Raw genomic sequence first — 26,809 nt, forward strand, 5'->3', positions numbered from 1 at the left:
AACAGCATCTATATCACCAGGGGTCAGAGATAAACAGAGTGCATGTGTTATGTAGCCTTCTTCATCAAAAATGTTTGCTTTTGACATTACACAGTTACTGTTGACTTGTGCCTTGTTTTTATTCACCAGCACAACTGCAGCACAAAGTGTAGATGTCCTGTTTCCCAGGAGGTTCCTGATTCTTCCTTTTCAGTAGCTGAATCCTTCCTCCCCACCAACCCTTTCTTTCAAGCTTGCATTTTGCATTAACTAGCACTGTCAAAAACATCAGAACAGATCTTGGGAGCACTACATAACTGTACTACCAGATGAGTGACAGGAATTTCAGATCCATCTTTGGTTTTACAATTCATACAGTAGAAATATTTTATAGTTTAAGAATACAATAGGACTGGAGTCTCTGAGACACTCCCTTCCTCCAGGAATTCCTTGAAGAGTCAGAATCCACAGAATAGAATAGAATAGAATAGAATAGAATAGAATAGAATAGCTGACAGGCCATACCTAGATGGCCAGCAAGATTCCTATGTTATTTCTAAGTCCCACACGAATGAAGCTTGTCTTCTGCTTTGGTTATTCCAAGAGTAAAGCACGGCGGGTGCAAACTTTCAGGCCTTTGAAAATTAGGGTCTCTACGGGACTGAAGCTGTGCTGCTGCAGTGCTCTTAAACTGTGGAGGGAAAAAAGGCTTCAGGGACATTTCCTAATCCACTTTCCTAGTGGCCCCACAATCCAGAAATTTAACCTCTTTCCCACTCAGGAGAAAAAAAAAAGCCTGTCTTAGCCACAAGTCCTCCTGTTCTTTTTGCGGATACAGACTAACATGGCTGCTACTCTGAAACCTATCTTGGCTGAAGAACACTGTTATCTGAATGACGGCCGTATCCCCATCCTCTGATTTTAGCCAGGGGCATGGCAATGTTTTGAATAAGTGAGATCTGAGTACCAGGGCTGTGTTTAAACATACACATTCAGTGTGATCTGCATGAAATATTGTGAATTTGGAAAACCAGTTCAATTAGAACTGCTCTGATTTTATATCTTGATGATGCCATATTGCTTCTTATTCTGAACAGTGAATTACTGTATATCTTCTTCCAAACACTAAATGTTTTTTCAGAAACAGGTGGATCTGAAAGAGCAAAAACAGGAAATTACTGATGCCCCAATGGGATTCTTCCCTTCAAGTTAGGTATGCCTCAGGTGTGCCTGTTGCCCTGACCCCACTTCTGTGGAGAGCTAATCTTTTTCAGATTATAGGGATATCCTCAAATCAAAGATCTGATTCATTAATCACCAGCAACAAGCTTCTCTCTCTTCCCAACCCTATGCCAATTTTTGGACAAGGCCTTTTTTGCACCTTAGCTCCTTTAAAAAATATTGTTATGGACTAATGTTAAATGCCACTTGAACAAAGATATTCATAAATGGAACAAGGCTGCCACTAGAATATTTTTCACTGGGCTGCTCGTCTGTAAGGTTTCCAGTAATATAGCTGAATTCAGACCATATCACTTCCAAGAACAAATGCCCTATCTAATGAAAGGGTATGGGGGAATACAATTAGAAAAGTATAATCAGATTGAATTTATTTGTATTATTTATTATTCACTCACCCCCCCCCCCCAAATCTGGAGATTTTTCTGAATCAGATAGTGGTAGACAATTTGATAGTAAGTCTTGAATTCATACATAATTACATGTGTTTGGTGTCCTCTCTGAAATGAGTTGGTGGCTTCAGTCCACTTTCCAGAGAATATTACAAAAAACACTGGTCAAACTGACAGTAATGTGCACTCTTGTCATCCATCTCAACATAGTGACCAAATATTAAATGGATATGGAGAATGAATGACTTGCTCATCTAAACAGGAAGTCCCCCACAAGTTTAGATTGAAGCATATTGGTTGGGAAGTTTCCACTGTTGCTGCTTTGCTTTACCTGTTCTGCAGAGAGAGGACTTTAGGATAGCATGACTACCCGTCTAGTATTTATCAGCAGTACTATGTTCCTGAGGAATAAATTGTGGTCTCGTATTGGGAAGACAGATTATTTCTCATTCCCTTGCATGATCTACATAAAGGCAACATAGTGGCAGCCCGTGTAGTGGGGACAAGGGAGCAGGCAGAGGCAGCTATTGAGTTGCAGTGGCAAGGAGGTGGATGGTATAGTCCATTTTCACTGTTGCCTGAAATCATCCTAGTAAAAATAGGTACATGAAAAAGCTATATTCTGTTATAGCTTCTATGCAAAATATTGGGTAAACAATCTGGAAACGAGATTGCGATCCAGAAGTGGTAACTTCAAGGAATTCTAGCCAAATCCTGCACAGAGGCTATTGTTTCTGGTGGGGCATCATAATGTTGCAGGCAGTTCTGTTTCACAAGAAATGCCAGCAACTGGCTGATATGGACAATTAAGTTATGTTGCATACTGTGGCTCATTCAGCGTATTAAAACATATAAACAGCCCACCCCTTTAAATAGCTAAAAAATGGTCTTTGGATTGAAAATATGTACTACTGTTTCCCAGAGATTGCTCATTTGAACAATTTTTTTATAGTGAGATTTTCTAGCTACATGTATTTCTTGCAATGCTTTTGAATAAGTTGAAGATTTATCCTTATCTTTACTGTATTCTTTCCGGTACATTTTACTCCCTCTTCTCTTGCAGTGGTGGTTGGTTGCAACGCATGGGGATGGCTGACTGAAGGATGATAGCAATGCAAATGATTATCTGGTTCTTTAAACTAAGGAACTTGTTTGTGAAAAGAGCTGGCGTATCAAATGAATTTTGCTGGGCCAAAAGAAACCCTGGTTTTGTTTTAGGCTGGAGAAGGACTACATCCACTCACTTGCCCAGATTGCTTTTGCTTTCACAGGGCTTACCTTTTCTATGTCTATATCAATTTATTCTTTTGAAAATATTTGTTTAATTAGTTATGTTCTATAGGAATCAATGCATAGTATTTTTTTTTAATCCCTGGCAGTGTATAACTCACTGACTGATGTCTCAAAAATCTTGCACTCAGGTCATTCATATATATAAACAGTAACCTTGAATGCTGTAGATTTATAAGCTGTAGTTTATGTGTGTGATATAATACTTATGGTGTTTGTTAACCGGCCGGGGCTATGTGCAAATCATTAGCATCAACCATGTATGTACACTTATTTAATTTACTCTCATAATTGTAGTCTCCTTGCAAATCTTTTCCATTCTGAATTCAGATGATGCCTCAGCTCCTGCGCTGGAGACTCAGCCTCAAGGTGATGAGGAAGGTAAGCATTTTTAGGAATGGTAACAGAGTAATGCCAAAATGACATATTATATACCATATACTGTAGCATAACTGTTACCTTAGAGAAAGGGCTCCCAAACGTTACAGGATTTAGCATGCTTTTGGTGATTTGCCAAGAGGCTGAAAGCTTCCATACCTGTTTCCAAGTGGGACAGCCAGAGTACAGCAATCTTACTTGTAAAAAGTGAGCAAATTTCATAGGGACCTCATGGAGACACAACTATGGAATCCCATAATGCCAAGTTCACAGTCATTTTTCAAGTGAAGATGCACTTCAGACTTGAGCTGTTAATTTTAAAGCGTAAAGGGCCAAATTAAAATGTTAAAGACCAAATTCTGCCCTCGTTATGCCCCATACATCCCCTCTGACAACAGGGTAAGGTCCTTATTCTGCCACACTTCCTCACATTAGGTGATAATCAGCCCTGTGCTGAAGGCCAATACAATGCCTACTTGCCACATCAGCCCTATTTTGCTGTATTGGGCCTACACTCAAAGTCAGTTATTACTCATTGTGCGTAAGGATGGCAGAATCTGGTGTGAAAATATTAAAACATAGGTGCCAGATTGTACCATATTTTTTCACTGCTGCTAAGTGCATGAATGTAGCTGTTCTAAAGTGCTGCAATGTGTCCTTTTCTTTGTTAGACACGTACCATAATATGCTGTCAGCCTTATCTTGTTCATTGACCACTTAATATTTGTTTGCTACAGATTGTTTTAGTTTTTAAGATTATAATAATGTAAATTTTGTCATGCTTGATTTTTCTAGATATAGCTTCTCGTTACCCTACATTATGGACTGAGCAAGTAAAGAGTAGGCAAAACAAAACCAATAAAAATTCAGGTAAGATTATTTGGTCTCCTTGCTTTGCAAAGTTGCTTGGAAGCGATTTATTAATTCATATTCAAATTGCAGTTGTGGAAGCGAAAGTTATTTTTATACACCAAAACTTATACTTCCATCTTCCCACCACAACAGTGGCTTAAAGATTTGTGATGAAATGTAGAGATTATGTAATATGATTATTATATTTTCCTTTTTTATATTTAAATGTTTTTGGCCAGCTCCTCAGCTGGTGGAAACCTTTGAAGTCACTGGAGGGAGCCATGACAATTTGAACAGCTGCAGATATGGCACATTTATTTTTCTCATCTACATGAATACTTTGGTTTTTTTGTTTGGAACATGTATTTTTAATTGATTTGGTACAATATAGTAAGTATGTACTTAGAAAAAGATGGTGTAGGGCATATGTGTGAGGGGAAATCTGGATGAGACAGATCTGAAAGGGAGAAAGAAATTGCTTGTCCGTTCAGAGAAAACTGGAAGGACAGATTTCTCAGTTTTTCTTTCTTGTTTTATAAATGTGCCCTCTGCCAAATTATGATAATTTGTGTGTTAATTGTCAAGGACTAATTTAAAATGGGTTTGATGACATGGATTTGTATTTTATTTTTAAAGTTTTGACCTTACTCTGTTTGTTAGTCTATCACAAGTGAGCTTTCAGAAGGGTGGAACTGGGCTTCTATGCAGATGTCTAAGACTCACAGTGAAATCTCTCAACTGCTGAGAAATCTGCTGCTTCGGAGAGCCATAAATCCTGCCCCCACGATAGGATGATCTGTAGAAAACTCTCCAAGTAGAACCTCACTGAGTTGCGTGGCCCTCATATGTTATTTTCCTACTTCAGCCATTAACTGAGCTCCTATGTCAGGTAATGTCCTATGCATGAATAAGAGATAATAGCAAGGGATATTCAGTTGGTACAAAGCATTTATACAAAACTGAGGTATTGTTAATAAAGCCCCTGATTCAGCAAAACACTTAAGCACATGTTTAAGTCCCAATGGAAATTAAGCATTTCCTTAAAATTAAGCAAGTTAAAGTGTTTTGCTGAATTGGGGCCAAAATGGATATAAGAAGATGAGCAGTGATCAAAACAAAGAAGGGTATATTATTGTAGGGCCCCACAAATCTCCACATGTTAACTCTATGGTTTATTCATAGCACCAAAACAATACTTTCCAATATTTCCCTTTTCCCTCCAAGAGAGTATCACAAAGACTTAGAAAGGAATAGGCCTAAAGAGAACCTTCAGGGGATGTTCTAAGCCAGTGGTGTATAAATTGGGCGGTCATGCCCCCTCAAGAGGGTGCAAGAGTTTCCCGTGGGGGGTGAAGAAACTTCAGCCTTTTGACCTTTTAAAAAACAAACATACAAATAGAAGTGCAGGCTGGGTTATTTTCAACAATTTGGTAAGTTTCATAACTACAGTAGGCCTATGATGCCTTTCAAATGAATTTTGATTCTCATTAATTTTAAAACTCATTTAATGATTAATAATTGACATTAAAAGACCTAAACCGGCAACATATATAATAATAGTTGAGAGCCCAGGACCCCTCAAGTGAGTCAGATGCTCTAACACTAAACCAAAGGAATGAATAGCCTCATCTCTGTTTCCCCTCCACCATCCAGTGCGACCTTCAAGTCTAGTGCGTGCACAATCTACTCAGCAATGCACAGATTATGATGCCATAAAAGGTGCCAAGCAAAGACTCTCGGACAGTCAGTATCAAGTGAACTGTTTATGTGTATGTTTGCACTTTGTAATACTTTGTGTTTACTACTTCCTAATAACTTTTACTAGTCTTATAAATTTAGTAATAAATATACATTTTTCATTCCTTCCACCAACTTGCAAAAAAACACAATTTTTTTTCCAGATTACATGTAATGGAGGGAGGGTGTGACAAATTTTGTGAATGGTATGGGGGAGGGGGAGCAACTGGAAAAGTTTTCACACCACTATTCTAAGCAAATGCTTTCCATGCTGGAGATTTATTTTGTTGTTTCTCTGTGTAACATCAGCCAGAAAGAGCAAAATTCTTCTGGAAGTGTAAAACAAACAAAAAAATCCAGTCTCTAGAAGTACTTCATTTTTAGGGGTATTTATTTCATTTTTATGATATTGGAGACCAGTTTGGGCCAAAGCAAAAGTGTTACTGAGTTTGGAACAAATAGGAGTGATTCAAGATTCAAACATGAAGAAGCATGGGAATTCACAAAAGAAAACACTGATGAATGTTACTGGCTGTTAATGAGTCCTTCATGAACAGTGAGATCCAATACATCAAAATTAGAAGGAAACACAGCTATCTCTGTTGTTGCTTCTATTACCTGTACAATATGATCGTACTGATGGGGAAGCTTCAAACTGTTTAAAATTAGCATACTTATTAGCTGTGTTAAGTATTGTCATTGTCCTAGCCTCCACCTATGCACAGCACAGCACAGCACAGCACAGGTATGGCTTCCCTGCAGCATTAGTCTGGGCTATAGATTGTGTGTTGCCCCTCCTCACAAAATATTCTCTAACCTGGGTTTGAGGGTACATTGTGCCCACGCCAGCAGACAAGGCTGTGGGTATAGGATGAGCACAGGTTTCACTTCAGCCTGGACTAGCAACCCACCTACTTGCAGTGCTGTTGGTCCTCCAGTCCTATCCCACAATTCCACCTGGGCTTTATTTCCTTGTCTTACTCCTCCCTTGTTTTGCATTGTGTTTGAGCCCCAAGTTTGGCTGCTCCATTTCTTCTGTACTTCCACAGCATATGAACAAATGTCCTCCAAGAAATCTCTTTCCTGCGCTGCCAGTTGGCCAGAAGCTGACACCAGCTGTCTGGTAAAGTTGTGGTGTACCCACAGGAGCATTTCCACACAGAAATCCTGCAAGGACAGACACATTCTCCCACAATACACAGCAAATGAATTCAGAAAGTGGCCCAGTTTAATGCATGACTAAGAATAATGAAATATCCTGCTAGAAAGTACCCACACTTTTGATGGGTTAAGGACTACAAATGAATACACTGTATTTATTGTACCTCACCCATAACGGGCTTGTAAAATATTTGCTGTTCTGTAAGTGACCTGTCACTTATAATTAGCCAATAAAACCTGTGTTGGCTTTTAGTAACTGCAAGACTGAAAATAATGGCTCAGGAAATTCCAGTTTATATTAGTTACCTAATAATTTGATTTTAAAAAGTCTAAATGAATTTAGCACAAATAACTGGAAGATTTACAGATGCAGAGCATGAAATTGCTGGATTACATTTCAGTATTATATAACAATTTCTGGTGCACCTTCAGTTTGTTGGTTTGGGGAAGTAGACCTTCGCTGGTTAAAAAAAGGTGTTTGAGAAGTAATGTTTAGTCTATTAACTTTTGTCGACAAAATGTTACTCCTAGCAGCAAACCATTACCATCAGGGCTTATGATGACTGCAATTAGAATGATTTCTGCTGTTAGAAACATCTGAATATTTCCATTTTAGTTGTGTTTTTATGTTGCAAATGATTTTCAAAAATGATTTTCTTCATAATTTTCCTGCCTGGTGGCATTTATCTAACTTTTAAAAAAGTTTGTATGTGCTGAGGTTGTATGTTTTTCAAATTTCCTTCTATGGCCTTATAAAAAGTCCAAGAAAAGGTCTTTTCATGTGTTTTTTCTGCATTTATTAAAATAATGTTTTTTTTCTATGTGAGATTGACCAAAATATTAAAGGTCAGATGTAAAGCTGGTGTAAACCAGGGCAGCTCCACTGAAGACAATTTACAATAGTTGGGAACCTGGCTGACAATATTTACTATAGCTATTCATATTCTATAATGTATAGCTGTCAAACAGCATATTCCAAGACATTTTGGTCAGATTCCCAATTGGTGTAAATCAGAGAAGCTCTATTGACTTTTTATGGAGCTATGCCAGTTTACATCAGTGGAGGATCACAACCTTATTGTAAATTAAACAAAAATCACACTCCTTGTGTGTGTGAAGTATGTAGTTTTGTATGTCAAAATACAGGAGAAGGAAGAGTGACTGAAAGCCTATGTGAGTAAATAAGTGAAGTTTAGCATACACCTGGTTAGATTCATGATTCTTGTTTAGATTTCTTTTAGTGGGGAAAGATTTTCCATAGTCTGTTTTGGGAACACTTCTCTGGGAAGGGGGATTTAACTGAGGATATATTACTAATGCTAGAAGAAAAACCCTCAAATTATTAAGTAATTCAGGTGCACTCTACCATATACATACAAAAGTAAAAATAAATGACCCCCAACTGCATGTAATTTCACAGGCCCCAATTCAGAGCCCCCCTCACCCTGAATAAAGAATGCACTTAAGCTCATGATTATGTTGTTTCCTGAATCCAGACCATCAAGAGCCATGTACTACAAATTGGAAGAGTCAGACCCAAATAATATGTCTCCAGAGTCCCTAGATACAAAACCACAGTCTTATAAACGTATAGGTTTAATTTTATGTATGTATTAATAGTAATAACTTTGTATTGGATTTCATTAAGAAATAAGTGATTTATTGTTAGCATAGGCATTTAGGTGTACCTTAGTCAATAGCATAATACAGAGTTTTTATAGAGTGATTTTAAATTATTTTTGTTCATAACTTAGTACTATCAACAAAAAAAGATGCCTGAAAGAAATTTTAACATTTCTTCACCCCTTAATGAACTTGATATTGATTTACATGCCTAACTTTAAGCACATGAGTAGTTTCATTGACGTAATGAGTGAAAATGTTGGCCGCATTTAAATCAGTGGCAAAACTCTAATGTAATTCATTGGAGCAAGGATTTCACCCAATTTGCTTAACTTGGGGGCATTATTAGTTTTACATATGCACAGGGAGGAAAAGACCATGTTTGACATTTGATTTCATTTTCTGAAATAATGTATTGGTATTTGATCAATACAGTTTAAGATTACATTGTCAATTTCAAAGCAATAGACATCTGATATTTATAAATGTATACCCCAAATTAAAAAACATAGTAAGAGAACCAAAAAATGCCACCGTGGCTAAAAAACAAAGTAAAAGAAGCAGTGAGAGACAAAAAGGCATCCTTTAAAAAATGGAAGTTAAATCCTAGTGAGGAAAATACAAAGGAGCATAAACTCTGGCAAATGAAGTGTAAAAATATCACTAGGAAGGCCAAAAAAGAATTTGAAGAACAGCTAGGCAAAGACTCAAAAAGTAATAGCACATTTTTTTTAAAGTACATCAGAAGCAGGAGGACTGCTAAACAACCAGTGGAGCCACTGGATGAGCAAGATGCTAAAGGAGCACCTAAGGACCATAAGAGAAACTAAATGAATTCTTTGCATTGGTCTTCACGGCTGAGGATGTGAGGGAGATTCCCAAACCTGAGCCATTCTTTTTAGGTGACACATCTGAGGAACTGTCCCACATTGAGGTGTCATTAGAGAAGGTTTTGGAACAAATTGATAAACTAGACAGTTATAAGTCACCAGGACCAGATGGTATTCATCCAAGAGTTCTGAAGGAACTCAAATGTTGAAATTGCAGGACTACTAACTGTAGTTTGTAGCCTATCATTTAAATCAGCTTCTGTACCAAATGACTGGAGGATAGCTAAGGTGACACCAATTTTTAAAAAGGCCTCCAGAGGTGATCCAGGCAATTACAGGCCAGTAAGCCTGACTTGTGTACTGGGCAAACTAGTTGAAATTATAGTAAAAAACAAAATAGTCAGACACATAGATGAACATAATTTGGGGAAAAGTCAACATGGTTTTTGTAAAGGGAAATCATACCTCACCAATCTACTATAATTATTTGAGGGGGTCAACAAGCATGTGGACAAGGAGGATCCAGTGGATATAGTGTACATAGATTTTCAGAAAGCCTTTTACAAGGTCCCTCACCAAAGGCTGTTAAGCAAGTAAGCTGTCACAGGATAAGAGGGAACATCGTCTCTTGGATTGGTAATTGGTTAAAAGATAGGAAACAAAGGGTAGGAATAAATGGTCAGTTTTCAGAACGGAGAGAGGTAAATAGTGGTGTCCGTCAGGGGTCTGTACTGGGAACTATTCAACATATTCATAAATGTTCTGGAAAAAGGGGTAAACAGTGAGGTGCAAAATTTGCAGATGATACAAAACTACTCAAGATAGTTAAGTCCCAAGCAGACTGCAAAGAGCTACAAAAGGATCTCACAAAACTGGGTGACTGGGTAACAAAATGGCAGATGAAATTCAGTGTTGATAAATGCAAAGTAATACATATTGGAAAACATAATCCCAACTATACGTATAAAATGATGGGGTCTAAATTAGCTGTTACCACTCAAGAAAGAGATCTTGGAGTCATTGTGGATAGTTCTCTGAAAACATCCACTCAATGTGCAGCGGCAGTCAAAAAAGCTAACAGAATGTTGGGCATCATTAAGAAAAGGATAGATAATAAGACAGAAAGTATCATATTGTTTCTATATAAATCCATGGTACAGCCACATCTTGAATACTGAATGCAGATATGGTTGACCCATCTCAAAAAAGATATATTGGAATTGGAAAAGATTCAGAAAAGGGCAACAAAAATTATTAGTGGTATGGAACAGCTTCCATGTGAGGCGAGATTAAGACTGGGACTTTCCTGCTTGGAAAAGAAATGACTAAGGGGGGAATATGATAGAGTCTATACAATCTTGACTGGTGTGGAGAAAGTAAATAAGGAAGTGTTATTTACTCCTTCTCATAACATACAAACTAGGGGTTACCAAATTAAATTAATATGCAGCAGGTTTAAAATAAACAAAAGGAGGTATTTTTTCACACAACGCACAGTCAACTTGTGGAACTCATTGCCAGAGGATGGTGTGAAGGCCAAGAATATAACAGGGTTCAAAAAGGAACTAGATAAGTTCATGGAGCATAGGTTCATCATTGGCTATTAGCCAGGATGGGCACTGATGGTGTCCCTAGCCTCTGTTTGTCTGAAACTGGGAATGGGCTACAGGGGATGGATCACTTGATTATTACCTGTTCTGTTCATTCCTTCTGGGTCACCTGGCATTGGCCACTGTCGGAAGAGAGGATACTGGGCTAGATGGACCTTTGGTCTGACCCAGTATGGCCATTCTTATGTTCTAAGGCAATATCAATCTTCTATTGAGGGCTCAATCCTACAGCAGCTTCATTCACAAAACTCTATCACATAGTACAGCTACAATATATGGTACATAAAAGATGTGGTACCATTTCTATTGTAAATGAAGGTTTTACATGTAGAAAAATAACAAAGTGTTTTTAACATAAGTTGATGCAATTAAATATATATAATATTTAATTGGACAGGCAGGTAAGACAAGCAATTCTCTTACTCAGTGTATATGTATATATAGAGTAAGATAATTATCTTAAATTGGACAGGCAGGTAAGACAAGTAATTATCTTATCTATCTATCTATCTATGCCAGTTCTCTTATATTTCATTCAACCTATATATATATATATACACACACACACACAGGGTAAGATAATTGCTTGTCTTAGACTCAAACTGGACAGGCAGGTAAGACAAGCAATTATCTTACCCTATACAGTATATGTGGGTTGAGTGAAATATAAGCGAACTGGCTAATGTGCACACATACTTTTGGCACTTGTTTTTCTTTCTTACAAAATGTTCATGACATGTTCTGCTTTAACAGCACAACTGTGATCAAGACTGAAATTATTTTAAATATATATAGGGTAAGATAATTGCTTGTCTTACCTGCCTGTCCAGTTTGAGGCTATCAGCAGAGGCTGTCAGTGAGTGTGATTAATGTGACAGATGGGTATTACAGTGTTTGTACAAAGTTTTCCTTAACTGGTAATTTCTCCAGGGTTAAGTAACACTTATGCAACTGGTTGCCACTGAATTTTTTGGTGGTGATATTATTACAGAAAAGCCCAAAGGCCCTGATTCCACAGGTAAAATTCACTCCGGTACAGATGGCCCCACAAAACGTATGCTACATTTATGTTCTTATACTTGCCCCTTCTGTATGAGGCTAAAACTTTCAAAAGGAGTTTTGCAGGTTTGAGGGCCCAAACTAACATTTTCTTTCCTTTGAAATTAAGAACTTGTTTCTCTACCCCATCTAATCATTTCCACTGGCCACTCCTCTAGAAACATCAGGAAAATAAATAACTAGTAGACGGGAAAATGAAAAAGAGTTCTGTGCCTTTTTACTCCTTCTCACATATTGTTGCATTTTCCAGATGTGGCTCTTAATATTAATTCAAGAGTAGTTTTGTGCAGCTAATGATGTGAGACTTAGCAAAAGAAAACTAAGACCCAGACAGCTGAGTACTTCCAGTTACAGGTGTCTTAAGAATTCATTATGAGTGTTCTTAAATATTTAGAATCTAATATATTCAGACTCACTTTGTACTGTGGAGAATTTAGGTGTGTAACTCTTGTTCATGTTAGCACATATTAGATATGCACATCCTAGTGAACTGATATTAGAACACAGAAAGGACAGGCGAAATGGAATGTTTTCAAATCAATAGATTACTTTAAACATTTTTTTTTGAGTTTCCAGACAGTTACCTTACTATAGAAGTGGAACCCAGCTGCAGAGTTTGGATCCAGATTCTACCTTCCCTCAAATGTGCTTGTATTCATTGTGGTGGTTCTAGTTTAGTTGACGTCTACCAGAATACACATATGACAGGTTTCAGAGTAGCAGCCGTGTTAGTCTGTATTCGCAAAAAGAACAGGAGGACTTGTGGCACCTTAGAGACTAACCAATTTATTTGAGCATGAGCTTTCGTGAGCTACAGCTCACTTTGAAAGTAGCTCACGAAAGCTCATGCTCAAATAAATTGGTTAGTCTCTAAGGTGCCACAAGTCCTCCTTTTCTTTTTGCAAATACACATCTAGACTTAAAGGGCTAGATTCACCAGTATACTGGGGAAGCTTAGTGCAGATCCACTGAGACAAAGCAGCCATAAATCTAGTTTAAAAGACCAGAGTTAAAGGGATTCGCATAGCTGCTTTACACCACTGGAGCAGTGCAAAACAGTCAGAGTTGTCCTGGTGAATCTGGCCAATTAGTTGCAAAGGAATGTATTTTGAATGTAAAATCAATTGGGTTTTTTCTTCTTTGCCAATGCTTGGATTTAGGACCTTGGTTTTTTGTGTTTCCTTGCGTCAGCTGAAGACATCACTGACATCCGAAGCAGGGAGTTGCATTCCCTATGCTGCAGTATAAGTTAGTGATGCCATCAACTGTAGCAGGAGAAACTTAGAACCTTGAGGGCCTGAATGCAGGTCTTGGCAGGTAAGTAGAAGAAGGAGGTACTTATTTTAAACAATTTCCTCTTAAAACATATTTATTTGTCATTTTTAGCCCGCAGATGTATCCCATTAGTGGGATCTCAGTCTATTAGAGATGAACCTGAGCCTAAACCTAAACCCAGAATCCAAACAGTGCCAAACTTGGGAAAAGTTCAGATCCAGAAACACATCTGAACTCTGAAGCTTGGGCTGATCTCTAATTTAAACCACACACACACAAAGCATTTCTATTTTCTACATGACATGCCAGAAATAAAAACGTTTTGTGACTGCCACAAACCTGGCTTTAGTGACTGGTGAAACTCATGGCTATTATAAGACCATGGATTCATGGAATACATTGCTTGGGCAGCCGCCAGTGGGTGGAAGAGGGAGTGATTTTGAGGGGATCTGTGGAGGAGGAGAAGTTGAGATGATGGTGGACTGGGGGCTTCCAAGAACAACTGCACTGGAGCCTCTCCAAATTCCTTATGCTGGCCCTGACCTGTAACTTACAGCACAGTTACCTGTATTTAACTGATCTACTTGGAGTATATTATAATTTATGACTTTTATTTTTTGTAAAGTCAGCATTGTTAAGAAACTGTGGTGGCATGTAGGAGCCACCCTCATATCTTATTATACCTCAGACCTTATTATATATTTTTACGGTGAGTTATTTTGAAATTCTGGGGATTTTTTTTAGCCTTCAGTCAGGAATCAAAAGGGTTTCAGAATCAAAAAGTCCAATTCCAAGGTATGTCCTGCCAGCTGAAAGGCAAGCTGTTTGCTAATGGTTTGGGAATGGGTCAGCAGAAACTTCTGACCTAATATGCCATTAAGGCAAGGCAGTAAATTGGTCACCATGGGTTCTTAATGGTACACCATTATCCCAGTTGCCACTGGCAATTTTTAATGCAGCCCTAGCTTTCATTTTGTTATTACAGAAATAGGACATAACGTTCTCCAGCTTCCTGATCAGTGAAGACAACTACTCTTTGTCCTTTTTTCTGTTTGTTTTTTTTAAAGTCCTAAATTGGTAAAGTAAAATCAGTGTTTTCTTTCTTCTCTCTCAGCCTCTTCCAAGAAGATAAACCTTTCCAGACCTCCCCAGAGAGCTTGTATATTATGACACATTCTTAAATTACAGTCTGCTGGATTATACCCATTACAGTATTACCCTATCTTTAATAATCCTTCTTTTACAAGCATTTTCATTTATCTTCATTTTAATTTTACATATTAGCTAAAAACACGTATAAGCCCGAAGTTCTGGCATCTCCAACTTCTTCCTCCCACCATGGAGAAAGATCCTCCCATCCTAAACTATTAAAAAGAAGAGTTCTGTTTTATATCCAGTTGATATCCTTTATGTTCAGGATGTTCCACAGTTTTATTGGACCCCCACAGTGAAAAAAAAAGTCTGCTTTATGCAAGGTTGATAATTTCTGTTTTACTGCAAATGTTAAAGTTTGGTGCCAAAAGATACTAATCTTCACTGAACTATTTTTAATTATGTCATATTGCTTTCTGCAGCAACTAATGACAAAACAGCCATGTCTTCGTTCTTTCATTTTCAGATGCACGTCCGTTCCACCCCCACCCCGGCCCTGCACAGCTAACCAGACATCAGACGGAATAATCATAAAAGCCTTGTTAGGCAACATAAATCCAACCTGCATGTCAGTCTAGCTGTTTATGTTTTAATAGAGAGATAGAAAAGGCATGTGTTAATGCAGAGATACGTATTTATTCATGGACTATATTGTATCCAACCCTGGCTCTGCTAAAGATTTGCTGTGTGTTCTTGGGCAAAAGACGTAGGCCAAAATTTTCAAACTCTTTGAAACAGCACTATGTTAAAGTGCTTCTAGTGAACACCAGCAGGGTCTATACTGACCAATTAGTGTGCAACACATTAGTGAGCTTTAGGAATCACACCTCTGTAGTGTGCATTGCTGTAGTGTGTAGACAAGCCCTGAAACTGTATCTAGATCTTCAGCTGGAAGGTGCTAGATACGTGCTAAGTATCATTATATTATTAGTGGCCTTCTTTCTCCTCCACTGAACCCACTCCATCTCCCTCTTTTCCTTACAACTGTGTTCCACGTAAATGCTAGACGCTGCATTGCCCCTGTAGTCTACAATGCCTGAAAATAATATTAGCTGCCATTTCCAGGTTGCACTAGATTTTTGTTACTAGAGAAAAAGCAGAGACTGAAGAGTAAAGCTAGTGGTTTTCATTAAGCTGTTTCTGGTATCTGTTTTAGTTTAGAAAGGGAAATCCAAATTTCTACATTCAATGACAAATAAAGTCATGTTTAAAAAAGAATAAGAATGTGAATTAAAATTCTGGTCTTAAATTCTGCAGTACAAAACATAAAAAGGAAGAGAGAGAGGGAGGACAAAAACTAATATCTAGAGTTGGCCAGAATTCCCCTCCCCCCCGACTTTTTGGCAAAAAAATTAAAATACATTTTCAGCTGAAAATCTACATTTTTTTAGCCTGAAACCTGTCAAAATGATGCCTTATGGGAGCTGTGGTTTGGAAGTCTCCTGCCTGCATTCTCCTCTATGGGCTGGACTATTTAGTTGGACTACATCTACCATGATGCATTACAGTTTACAGCTATAAAACAAAAACTTCTTGATATGTTTGATATATGTATTAAACTTGTCAACAAAACTGAACTCCAATATTGGAGTTCAGTTTTGTTGACAAAGTCAATTGTTTTCATAGAAAGCAGACACTTTTAATGAAAAATATTTAGTTGAAAACCCAATTTTTCCATTAAAAACAGTTTTGACAAAAAAATTAAACGAGCCTTATTAATATCATTAACAATTTCTGTGGTGTTTAGGAGAGATTATCAACCCAAATAGTGAAATTTCTTTGTTTTGTGTGGGTTCCAGTGAGAACTTAATGGTTAATGTTATTTAAAGTCTAGGGTAATTTTTCACTTCCATTGCTTTTTATTAAAAACTTCCTTCTTGGGGTCTGAAGAGAGGCTAAAATGTAGCCTAAGGTGGATTGAAATGAAAATACAAGCCCACAAATCTATACGATCTTAAACCATTAACAGAACACATTTGGAAACGGCGCCATAGTATGATATTTTATTTGAAAAGAAAGCCAAAAGGTTTTATTTATCTGCTAATGCAGTTCTTGCATGTTTTGGAAGAACTGATGGTGTCACACAAGCAACTCAAGCAGCACCAAGAGCTGCTTTCTTTACCCTGCATCCAGTGTTTGTAACATTTACCAATTCTTTCATAAGAGAAGTAGGCCCTGAACCGAGGTTGCTTTGTGACATTCCACTGTGGCAGCCATAAAGGCAACATGTGGGGATCCTCCAGTGCTGCAGAACTGATACTGTGGCTCCTACAGGATTCTCATTCCATGTGGTTGGCACAGTGGGCATTCCTGTGACCCAGTGATCTCTGGCAGCCGTAACTGCCCCCCTCAGATCCTTGCCGGCCAGCAAAATTTAGAAGTTATGCTGAGCGACTGGACCGGTGTATGACCAGTCCGGGATCAAGAGAGTGTCCAGGTGAATTAAAGCCTATTCTGAGGTGCACTTAGCACTTCTCAGCCACAGCCAAGGACCTGAGCCAGCAAAACTGGAACTTCAGTCCTGGCAGGAATGTACAGGAGAAAATTATTTGGGACCCAGTCCTGCAGGCCTTACTCAGAGCCTAATCCTGAGACGTGCTGAGTGTCTGCAACTCCCACTGGAGTTAAAGGCTAGGTTCAGCTCTTAGGCCTGGGATAGAGCTATGGGCAGTGAGTAGCTGTGCTGGAACAAGAAGAGCTCTGCTGGGGGGTTGTGTCTCAAAGAGGTGTCCGTACTTCCCTGCTGCTTCCTTTGTCTCTGGACAACTAAGGCTGTGTCTACACTGCGCACCTTTCAGTGGCTCAGCTGGGCCTCTGCAGCCATGCTGCTGTAAGGTGCGCAGTGTAGCTACTCTTTATCGCTGGGCGAGAGCTCTCCTGCTGACAAAATAAAACCACCCCCAACGAGGGGTGGTAGCTGTGTCAGCGGGAGAGTGTATCCCACCAACAAAGCGCTGTTCACACCGGTCCTTTTCATTGGTAAAACTTTTGTTAGTCAGGCGTGTGGTTTTTTCACACCCCTCACTGAAAAAAGTGTTACTGATGAAAGTACAGTGTAGACATAGCCTAAGTTACTTCACCCCATTTCATAGGCTGACCAGGTGTCCCGTTTTTAAAGGGACAGTCCCGTTTTTTGGGACTTTTTCTTATATGGGCGCTTCTTACCCCCCACCCACTGTGCCGTTTTTTCACAGTTGCTATCTGGTCACCCTACCATTTCAGGATGCAGCTTACTGCCCCTAGATTCCTGGCCAGCTACTCCAGCTAGTGAGGGGGTTTGGCTGTGGAGCCAGTGTGACTCCCAATCTGCACTCCAGGCTGCCACTTCCCCTCCTACTTGTTCACAAGGGATGGTACTGGGCATATAACTTCTGATCTCACTTCCCCCAAACTGGAGCCACTATCTAGGTAGCAATTACGAACAAGGGGGAGCCTTACTCCCCACTTCTTGTGTGGATGCCATAGAAAAAGAGAAGAGCAGAAGATGTCAATATGAATATCAGTTGTTTGAAGAGTTTCTTCTTCCCTATCACTGAAGCATCAGAATGATGGAACACGGCCCTTTAAAATAATCACACATCCCATAGTTTATGCTCTTAAAGTAAACAGTTTAATGTAATAATAGAAAATGACTATTAGAGGGGACTGTTTAGTTTCAATGGGCTAGATTCTCTTCTCAGTAATACCAGGGTAAATCAGGAGTAACTCCATGGAAGGCAGCAAATTTATTCCACTGTAAAACTCATGACATGGGAAGAGAATCAGGCCCAAAGCTTTTGTAATTTCTGTTTGCTTTTCCTTTGAATAAAGGTATTCAAAATATTAGGTATTATAATATTCAACCCACTCCGAGTATTACTTGGTGCTACCAAAATGCATATTGAGTAACCTGGTTAATTTGCAGCCTGAGAATGTTTGTTGCCCAAGTACATTTAATAACATTTTGAAGATGTTTATGAACCTGCAGATTCCTTGAGCTGCAAGTTTTGCATTATTAGGAGCAATTAAGAAGCATTCAACATCAATGCTTCAGGTAAAAAAAATAAGAAATTGGTGGAACATCACCACTGTTAGGAAGACAAGAGCAGACCTGTGAGAAATAAAAAATGTATGCTTCTTAATGATTTTTCCCTTTGTCCCTCAAACATAGTCAACCCAGTTTCCCTAACTCAAGCATCTAATATGTGATATATTACTCTTCTGGATCAGCAATGGTGCATATCCATAGCCCAGTCCTGCACCCACTGCATAGACTCAATTCCTTTTGACTTTAGTAGGAGTAGTGCCTACGCTCAGGTCTGGTCTACACTAGATGGGCGGGGGGGATCGATCTAAGATACGCAACTTAGCGGTCTAGACTGGACACGATAAATCGACCCGTGCTGGATCAATCACTGCCTGCTCAGGTACGTCTACATTCCCCGCTGGATTGACGGGCAGCAATCGATCCCGCGGGGGTTGATTTATCACATCTAGTCTAGACATGGTAAATCGACCGCCGAGCACTCTCCCGTCGACTCCGGTACTCCATCAGGGCAAGAGGCGCTGGCAGAGTCGACGGGAGTGTCAGCAGTCGACTCACCACAGTGAAGACACCACAGTGAGTAGATCTAAGTACGTCACCTTTAGCTACATTATTCATGTAGCTGAAGTTGCATATCTTAGATCGATCCCCCCCACTCTAGTGTAGACCAGACCTAGTTTGACCTTTAGCTTGTGTTGCCAACAGAAAGAGAGAATAAAGCCTGATAGTTTTCTCTTTATTGCCTTCCTGAACAACTTTATCCTCTGAGGTGTAATAATGTGGAAATACATTTTAAATATGCTTGGATCCTTTTGCCCCACCTCTGTGATGTTATTTTTTTCAATTTTTCCACATGTAACATTTTTTCGGTGCTGATGGTTCTTGCTCTACAGCTGTCAGTGTGAGTAGAACTAGTTGAAAATGTTTTGATGTAATTTTTTTCTGTCAAAAATTGCTGGGTTTGTGGGAGTGTTTTTCAGAAATGGATCAGTTTAAACAAAAGTATCTCTCAGGCCCATGATTTTTTTTGCGGGGGGGAGGGCAGGGACAGGGTAGGTGGAAGGGAACAGGGTACAGTGTGAGAGAGGGCAGACCACCTCCTCCCCAGTTCCAGTTTTGGAACTGCCCAATCTTCTAATAGTGTAATGTGCTTTGTGTCCTGAATTTTCTCTTATTTTTAAACAATCAAGCACTCTTTAATCTCCCCAACTAGCAAAGTGGTTAGGGTTCTCACTTGGAAAAGGAGAGACCCCAGTCCAAGTTTCTACTCCATTTGAATCAGTACCTTCAAATTGTAATTTTTTCGGGACAATGACTGTCTCTATTTATACCTGTAAAGTGCTTTGCAAACTTTTATGATGTCATATAAATATGAAATAATAATAAAATTAGTAGAAATGCCCATCACTATCACATCTTTAACATATATCCTGTGCCAGTTTTTCTTCTTCAGGAACTCATTGATGAGAAAGTTTAAGCAGCTTACAAAGCATGGTATGTGAAAGCATCTGACATTAACTACTGCAGAGAAGCAGTGTGGTCTAATGGCTTAAGTTGATGGCGTGTAGCCAGCCACTCCTGAGAGCTAATCCTGGCTCTACTTCTGGGAGCGCAGCTGGAGTTTGGACAGATTGATAAAGGCATGAGTAAAAGTTTCAGCAGAGGAGTGGTTGAGATAATATCTGGTACAGGAGATGTATCAAATATAACAGTAAGCAGATTTACAAACCTGGATGATATTGGAAGAACAAGAGAGTTTGAAACTGAGTGAAATGTCTAGGTTCCGAGCAGTAGAGAAGACTGTGAGATCTGATCTGAAGGAAGTAATTGTGTTTTGGTTGTGGATGCTCTTGGACTTTCTAATTAACATGGGGGGGGGGAAGAGAGGAGAATATACCTGTTTCTCCCTCTTTGTGTCTCAGTTTCAACTTCTCTCATCTGCTGTTTCTCCTTTTCGTCTTGCTTCTTTTGTTATATTCAGATAAATTATGACACCGTGTTCACCCTTTTTCTTTGCAATTGACTGAGTGCTTCAAAGAGCCCACCTCCAGAAAACTGCATTTAATGTAGTGTAAAGAGAGGTAATAGATACATAAGGCCAGAGACAAATCAGAGGATTGGCTGTCATGTGAAAGAGAGCCTTTACAAAGGCTCTCTTCTGTGCTGTCCCCTTCTGGGTAAAGTCAGATGAGTATGACACACTCCCAGATAACCCATGACACTGGCTGCAGGTAGAACTGTTCTGTAGTTACCCGCAACTGGGACCAAAGGCAAGCAGGTCTGCAAATACACAGGTTTTTCTATCCCACTTTGGGCTGATGGAAATAGTCCCACTGCTAAAGGCTTTTGCAAGTTTAATTAATTCTGTCACTGGCTGATCAGTCTGGCACACACGCCTTTAGAACAATATGCAGGTTTAATCTGCAACGGGCTCTGGCTTCAGAACTGCCCAACCTCCTTGGAGCCTCATGTGCAGCGTATGCTTTGTTTTTTGCCTCTTATTTTCAAACTATCAAACAACCTTTAATCTTCCCAAATGAAACAGAAAACAGCACACAGAAAGTAATTGATAGAAAGAACCACAGAGCTGCCTTCACATAAACTGTAATAGAAACGTTACCTTATTAGGGGACTGGAGGCCAGCATCACTGCTTCCTGTGATGCTGGTTATCTGGCAAAGTTAAATATTTAGAAGCTGTTTTATTTGAAGAGTTCTGCCAAAACCATCCCTTTGGATTTTCTCTCCATGTCACAAAGGGCTTCAAACTAAACACATGACTCTGAGTTCTGGGGTAGGTGGCAGTGGGGAGGAGGGACGGGGAGAGATGAAAACATTTTTGGGAAATGTGCTCAGCAAACACGTATAGAAACATAGCACTTTCTGAAATATGCTCCCTACCCTCATATGCCATGGATTATTAAGAAGGATTTATTTATGTAGGGTTTTTTCCATTGATATAAGTTATTTCCGTGGCTGGTTAAACACTTAAAAGTAATTATCCTCTGAGCGGTTAGTGTAATCATATGAAACACTGAGCTGTAAAGGATTAAGCATAGTGGTTATACATCCTTGAAAACTATGATTTAACTGATTCAAGAAGCCTTTAACCCGGCTACCATGTCTGATCTCAGACTCCTTTGAGAACTCGTTCAGTGCATGCCAGGGGCCAAATTTTCTGCTGGTGCAAGTTGGCACAGCTCTATTGTAGTCAATAGAGTTTCAACAATTTGCATCACCAAATGTGGCCTAAGATCTTCAATAGCTTAGTGACCTGACATCCTTCAAAAGGATGTGGGGGTTTTACTGATGCACCAAGTTTGCTGGTCAATACTGACATGTACCATACTTGTGCATTTGTGAAACTGCATGGACTACAATGGAATGTTCCTTCTTTTCATCAGTTAAAGATGAAGGTGTGGTGGGTTTTTTTTAATTTGCATTTCCCTTGTTTTACTCACAAAGTTTTAAGATAGAGCCAAGCCAAAGGTCTGGCTTTGTTCAAGAAACCAAAACACAAGACGAGCCATTTGAGCTGACTGTAAACATATGAAAAATAGACTGCGTAAAACTATATAAAACCTTGCTGGAGCTGAAAAGAAGTGATTTTAGAATATTCTTACTGACTTTGCTCTTCTGTGGCTCATCCCTGTTCCTGGATACAGAACTCTGCCAAAATCAGTCGCCCATCCTAACCTGGTTCCAGCTTGTGTTGGTTTTCCTACCTCTACAGTTAAGATTACTAACTTCCTATGGTCTAGACAGTGCACTGTGGGTGAAATTCATCCCTGTGCAGAGGGCCAGCACAAGACCTCTGCAGGACTTAATTTCACATAAACCTTCACAGTAGGATTTAAATGATGCATCAGACTTGTGCTGGCCCTCTGCACAGAGACAAAATTTACCCTATATACAGAATCCCACATTGTGATAGTGCAGTGCTTCATGGGGAGTGTTGAGAAGCACTGTGCCTCAAAGGGAGACAGTGCCCCCCAGAGCTCCCTGTTTGTAATGTCCAACTCCTGGCTTCTCATGACAGCAGTCACGATGCCCGTTCCCCACAGATCTGAAGTCCCCTAGAGAGGAGTTAGGCGGCAAAGCACTCCGAATTTCCACTGCACCAGGGCCTTCAGCATGCCAGCATAGCCCCCAAAATGTGCAACTCTGGGCAGAAAGAGTATATAGGCAGAGTGTACATGTTGTGTGCTGAACCAATGCATCACTTAGATAGCCTCTGCCAGTGGTGGAACTCCAGCTACAAGCTGGAGCTGTCCTGCCTGCCACTTGGAGAGCCCATGGCAAAGGATGGAAATAAAAACACTGCCTGTCCTCCCCCAGGGCTCACTTTGGGGTGCCGGGGGATTTCTCTCTTTCATGTCAATGCGAGAAGTGAGTTGAGAGTGTAGGTTCTAGATTGTCCTGTCTGACAATCCAGTATATAATAAATTGAAACAATTATTATTTTAGTCCCGTCTTGCATGCTGAATCAGTAACTGACTGTCTGGAAGAGCTGTTGGCAATGTCCTTGGAAAGCCAGTAGTGGTTAGAAGATAAAATGTAGATGGAATGCTACCACCTTGGATTAGAACTAAGCACGAAGGCTGGAAAACATTGGGTAAGGCTGGGATCCTTAGCATTGTAGCGTGATGGCAGAAATGTGGCACCAGCTACAGTAAGTGGTGCTTCTAGGCACCTTTGAAATTAAAATAATTTAGGTGCCTAAAGTTAGGCCCCAAATCCATATTCAGGCACTTACGTGTCCTGATTTCCATTGATACTGGGTCCTAACAACTCCTTTTGTATTGAATGGAAGCTGTGGTTACTCAGCATTCCTGTAAGTTGAGTTGCTTGGGTAAGTGCCTAAATATGGCCTGTATTTTTTGGTAGAGCAATTCAAATAAATTCTCACCACCAGCTCACCTGGCAAAGAATTCCAGTTTCACAGGTTTGTGGAAAAACTGAAACAGTTGTCTTGAAAATGTTTTGAAAATGAAAGAGATTTTCCATTGACAGAAAACTCCGAAGTTTACTTGTCAATAGACTTGCAAAGTAAACATGGCTGTCTTGCACAACTTTGGTTAATGAAGGAGCCTTTAGATTGTTATGGGCAACTAAATGGCCAGCTAGCTATTGTGTTCGGAAAAAGTCAATCATTTTCAGTTGTAGTAGTTTTCCCAACTGGAAAGCTATACGGTTGCTCACTTTGGGAAAAGTTATACAACTATAACAAGCAACAGATAGAAGCCACCACCTCTCCTTTGTTATTTGTTCAATGGGATACTGGGTTTCACAAAATGAGGGAAATTTTGCTCTCACTTTTGCCCGTACAAGTCAATGGTGTGGGCAGAATTTGACTTTACTTACATACTGGGGTCCACAGAACTCATGATGTACAAGAGCACCAGGAGACTATAATTCCCTCCTTCCTTATCTTGGGTCTGATCTCACTGACTGAAGGGGATTGAAGACACTCATCTTCTCACAAGAAAGAACCCTTTGTGATGAGAGCTTTTCAACTACTTTGGATCACTATTGAGCCTGATGTCACATCATTGACCAATGGCCTAAAAGAATGTATTATCATTTTGATGATTATTTTATTTTGTATTTTGGTAGCACCCCAGGGTCCCGTTGTGCTGGTGATATGTAAATACACAGCCTTTGGATCCAAAAGTTTATAATCTAATTAATATTCATTCATTTCATCTGCTTTACCAAGAAAGCTTTCTTTAGTTTTCAATTTGTTCTTACAAAAAATCAAACAAAAAGAGATTTGGCAAAAATGAACTACTGTCTTTCATTTCTGAGATGTTATATGACAAGTTTGATCTCAGATCTTCAGGACATAAGACTTACTTTAATGCAAAATGGCTATTTGAAAGAGATCAGATTTATAAGCCAATTTATAAACACTTCCAAGTTTTCAACGATTGTATTAAATGATAATCTTCCAAACCATCAGAGCCAAGTTAGGCCACCCTCTAATGGGGTATATAGATCCCAGATGGATGAGGAAGCTGGCAGAGAGGCCTTGTGGGTAGGGCTAGCCCCACCATTCCTGCTCTATCAATCATATATGATAGGGAAGAGACCTTTAAAAGGGAGGACATTGCAGTCAGCGGGGGGTGTGGAGAAGCAGGATTGCCTTAAACAGCAGAATACAAGGGTGACTATTGACGCTATAGAGGGAACTCCCAGCCCGGAGACTTCTACCCTGACCCTATAGAGAGTGTAATGAAATCCCAAAATAAGCTGGACTGACTAAGCCTGACTCAAAAGCCCAGCCAGGGAGATTTCTTAAAACCTGCTATGTAAGTGCTGTATTGTTGGCAGTACTGTGGACTCCCCCACACTTTTGAGGAGGCCTGGGAAGAGGGTATCCTTGAATGTGTTGGGGTTTGTGACTTTCATTTTGATCTGCCATCTGGAGAGACTTAAGAAAGGCCCATGAAGGGCAGACCCCTCTTACAAGGAGTAAGGAATTGGGGGGTGTGCTGGAGCCACCCAGTGCAAATAACTGAGCATGATCAAGTTTTCCCACCATCTGGGGAAAGAACTGCAAGGGACTCTCTCACGTAGCCTTACTCTCACTGAGTAGTAGCTTATTTTGAGAGTGGTTCCATCATTTTCAGTGGGACTATTTACAGAATAAAGATTCACTCAACATAAATAAAGATGGCAGAATCTGGCTTTGATTTTTTTTTGTTTGGTTTAAGAAGAGAGTCAGTGTAATAGATAATTTGGTCTCTTACAAATTGTAATAACATACTACAGTGTGAAAACTTCCGGAAAAAATAGCAAGAAACCATACTTTTGAAGGGAAGTGCAGTTCATTAAAATTATTATTTAAATTAATGATAGCTGGTGATAGACAAACTTCAAATGTTTATCCTAACTTTATCCTAATATCTTTGATTTAGAAATAGAGCTGGAAATCTCTCAAAAACAGGGCTGTACATTAAATTTTACAGTGTTCCTAGTTCCCTCCATTTTGGAAACATTACAATAATAGCCTTTCTCACAGTATTTCTGATATTTCAACTTTTGGCTGAAATTTTGAATTACAGTTGCGTTCAAAAAAGAAAACAATAGGTTAGATGAACCCATTTTTATATCCCTATAGAGATGTGGGATTGGATTATGGACACATTTGCTTATTCTCATTTAAGATTTCTGTCTTAAGGGCCCCAAAAGTTTTGACCATGGGTAGTACAGGAATTTATATAACATGAAAATTTTGATTTGACCTACTGCCATTAAGTACACACACACACAAAGTTACACTGGCGATAAACATAGTTTATATAGGAAGTCACCCTGTGGGGGTGATTATGTGATGTCAACAAGAGGTTAATGTGGGTTATGAGTATCCTGCTTTTAGCACTTTGTGTAGGCTCAGTGCCTTTCCAGATGATCAGCCTTTATGTACTGCAATATCACTGCATATGAAACCGCATAGATAAATGACATCTGTATGTGATTTAGACCCCTTCATTCAGTGGAGTGAAGTAGTACATAAATTTGCCTTCAGGGCTGTGTTGAAGCCATAGTCCACAAGCATGCACATAAGTTCAAAAAGTACAAAATAGTGACCAAGTGTACATGGGAAATACCCTGCAGACACAAACAACAGGACCTTGAATGTTTGTTTCCCATGCGTTTTCATGAACAATAATGAGCATGGGTAGGAAAATATCCAACCTGATACAAGACTGGATGGATACACATTTGTGTTGAACCCCACAGCTGATGTCCCTTTGAACATGGATGTAAATCAAAACGTGGTGCCATATGAGTATTCACACTGTAATTCAGTCTTAGAATTTAGCTTGATTGTTTCATCTATTTGTCCATTTTTTAAAAAAGAAATGTCCTTCACAGTTGACATTTGATCCATGTACAAATACAAGGCCTGATCCTGAAAACACTTATGCATGTAGCTTTACTCACTTCAGGCCTGATCCAATGACCACTGAAGTTAATAGGAGCTATTCCACTGACTTCAATGTGTAATAGATTGTGCCCATGAGTAGTCCCCATTCAGTTATAAATAAAAGGTTTCAATGTAGTTCCAGTAAGGACTGTTCATGAGAAAAATTGTTCATTTATTGGCCGCATTGGGTTGCACTGAGTTCCACTGTAGGCAATTGTATTTTCACATGGTCATAAGGGTTGATGCAAGCAAATGCTTGCAGAATTGAAGCCATAAT

The 26,809-nt window shown here is 39.4% G+C and overlaps 1 protein-coding gene across 2 annotated transcripts in view; it reads left to right on the forward strand.

Moving 5' to 3' along the window:
• SMOC2 (SPARC related modular calcium binding 2) overlaps positions 1-26,809 on the forward strand; it is a 175,490-nt gene that overhangs the window by 90,676 nt on the left and 58,005 nt on the right. For both annotated transcript variants that reach the window (XM_073335247.1, XM_073335246.2), the window contains exons 6-7: positions 3,231-3,281; positions 4,074-4,148. In XM_073335247.1, coding sequence (XP_073191348.1) covers positions 3,231-3,281; positions 4,074-4,148 — 126 coding nt within the window. The remainder of the gene's footprint in view (positions 1-3,230; positions 3,282-4,073; positions 4,149-26,809) is intronic.

Source organism: Lepidochelys kempii, chromosome 3, assembly GCF_965140285.1.
Source record: "Lepidochelys kempii isolate rLepKem1 chromosome 3, rLepKem1.hap1, whole genome shotgun sequence".
NCBI lineage: Eukaryota > Metazoa > Chordata > Testudines > Cheloniidae > Lepidochelys > Lepidochelys kempii.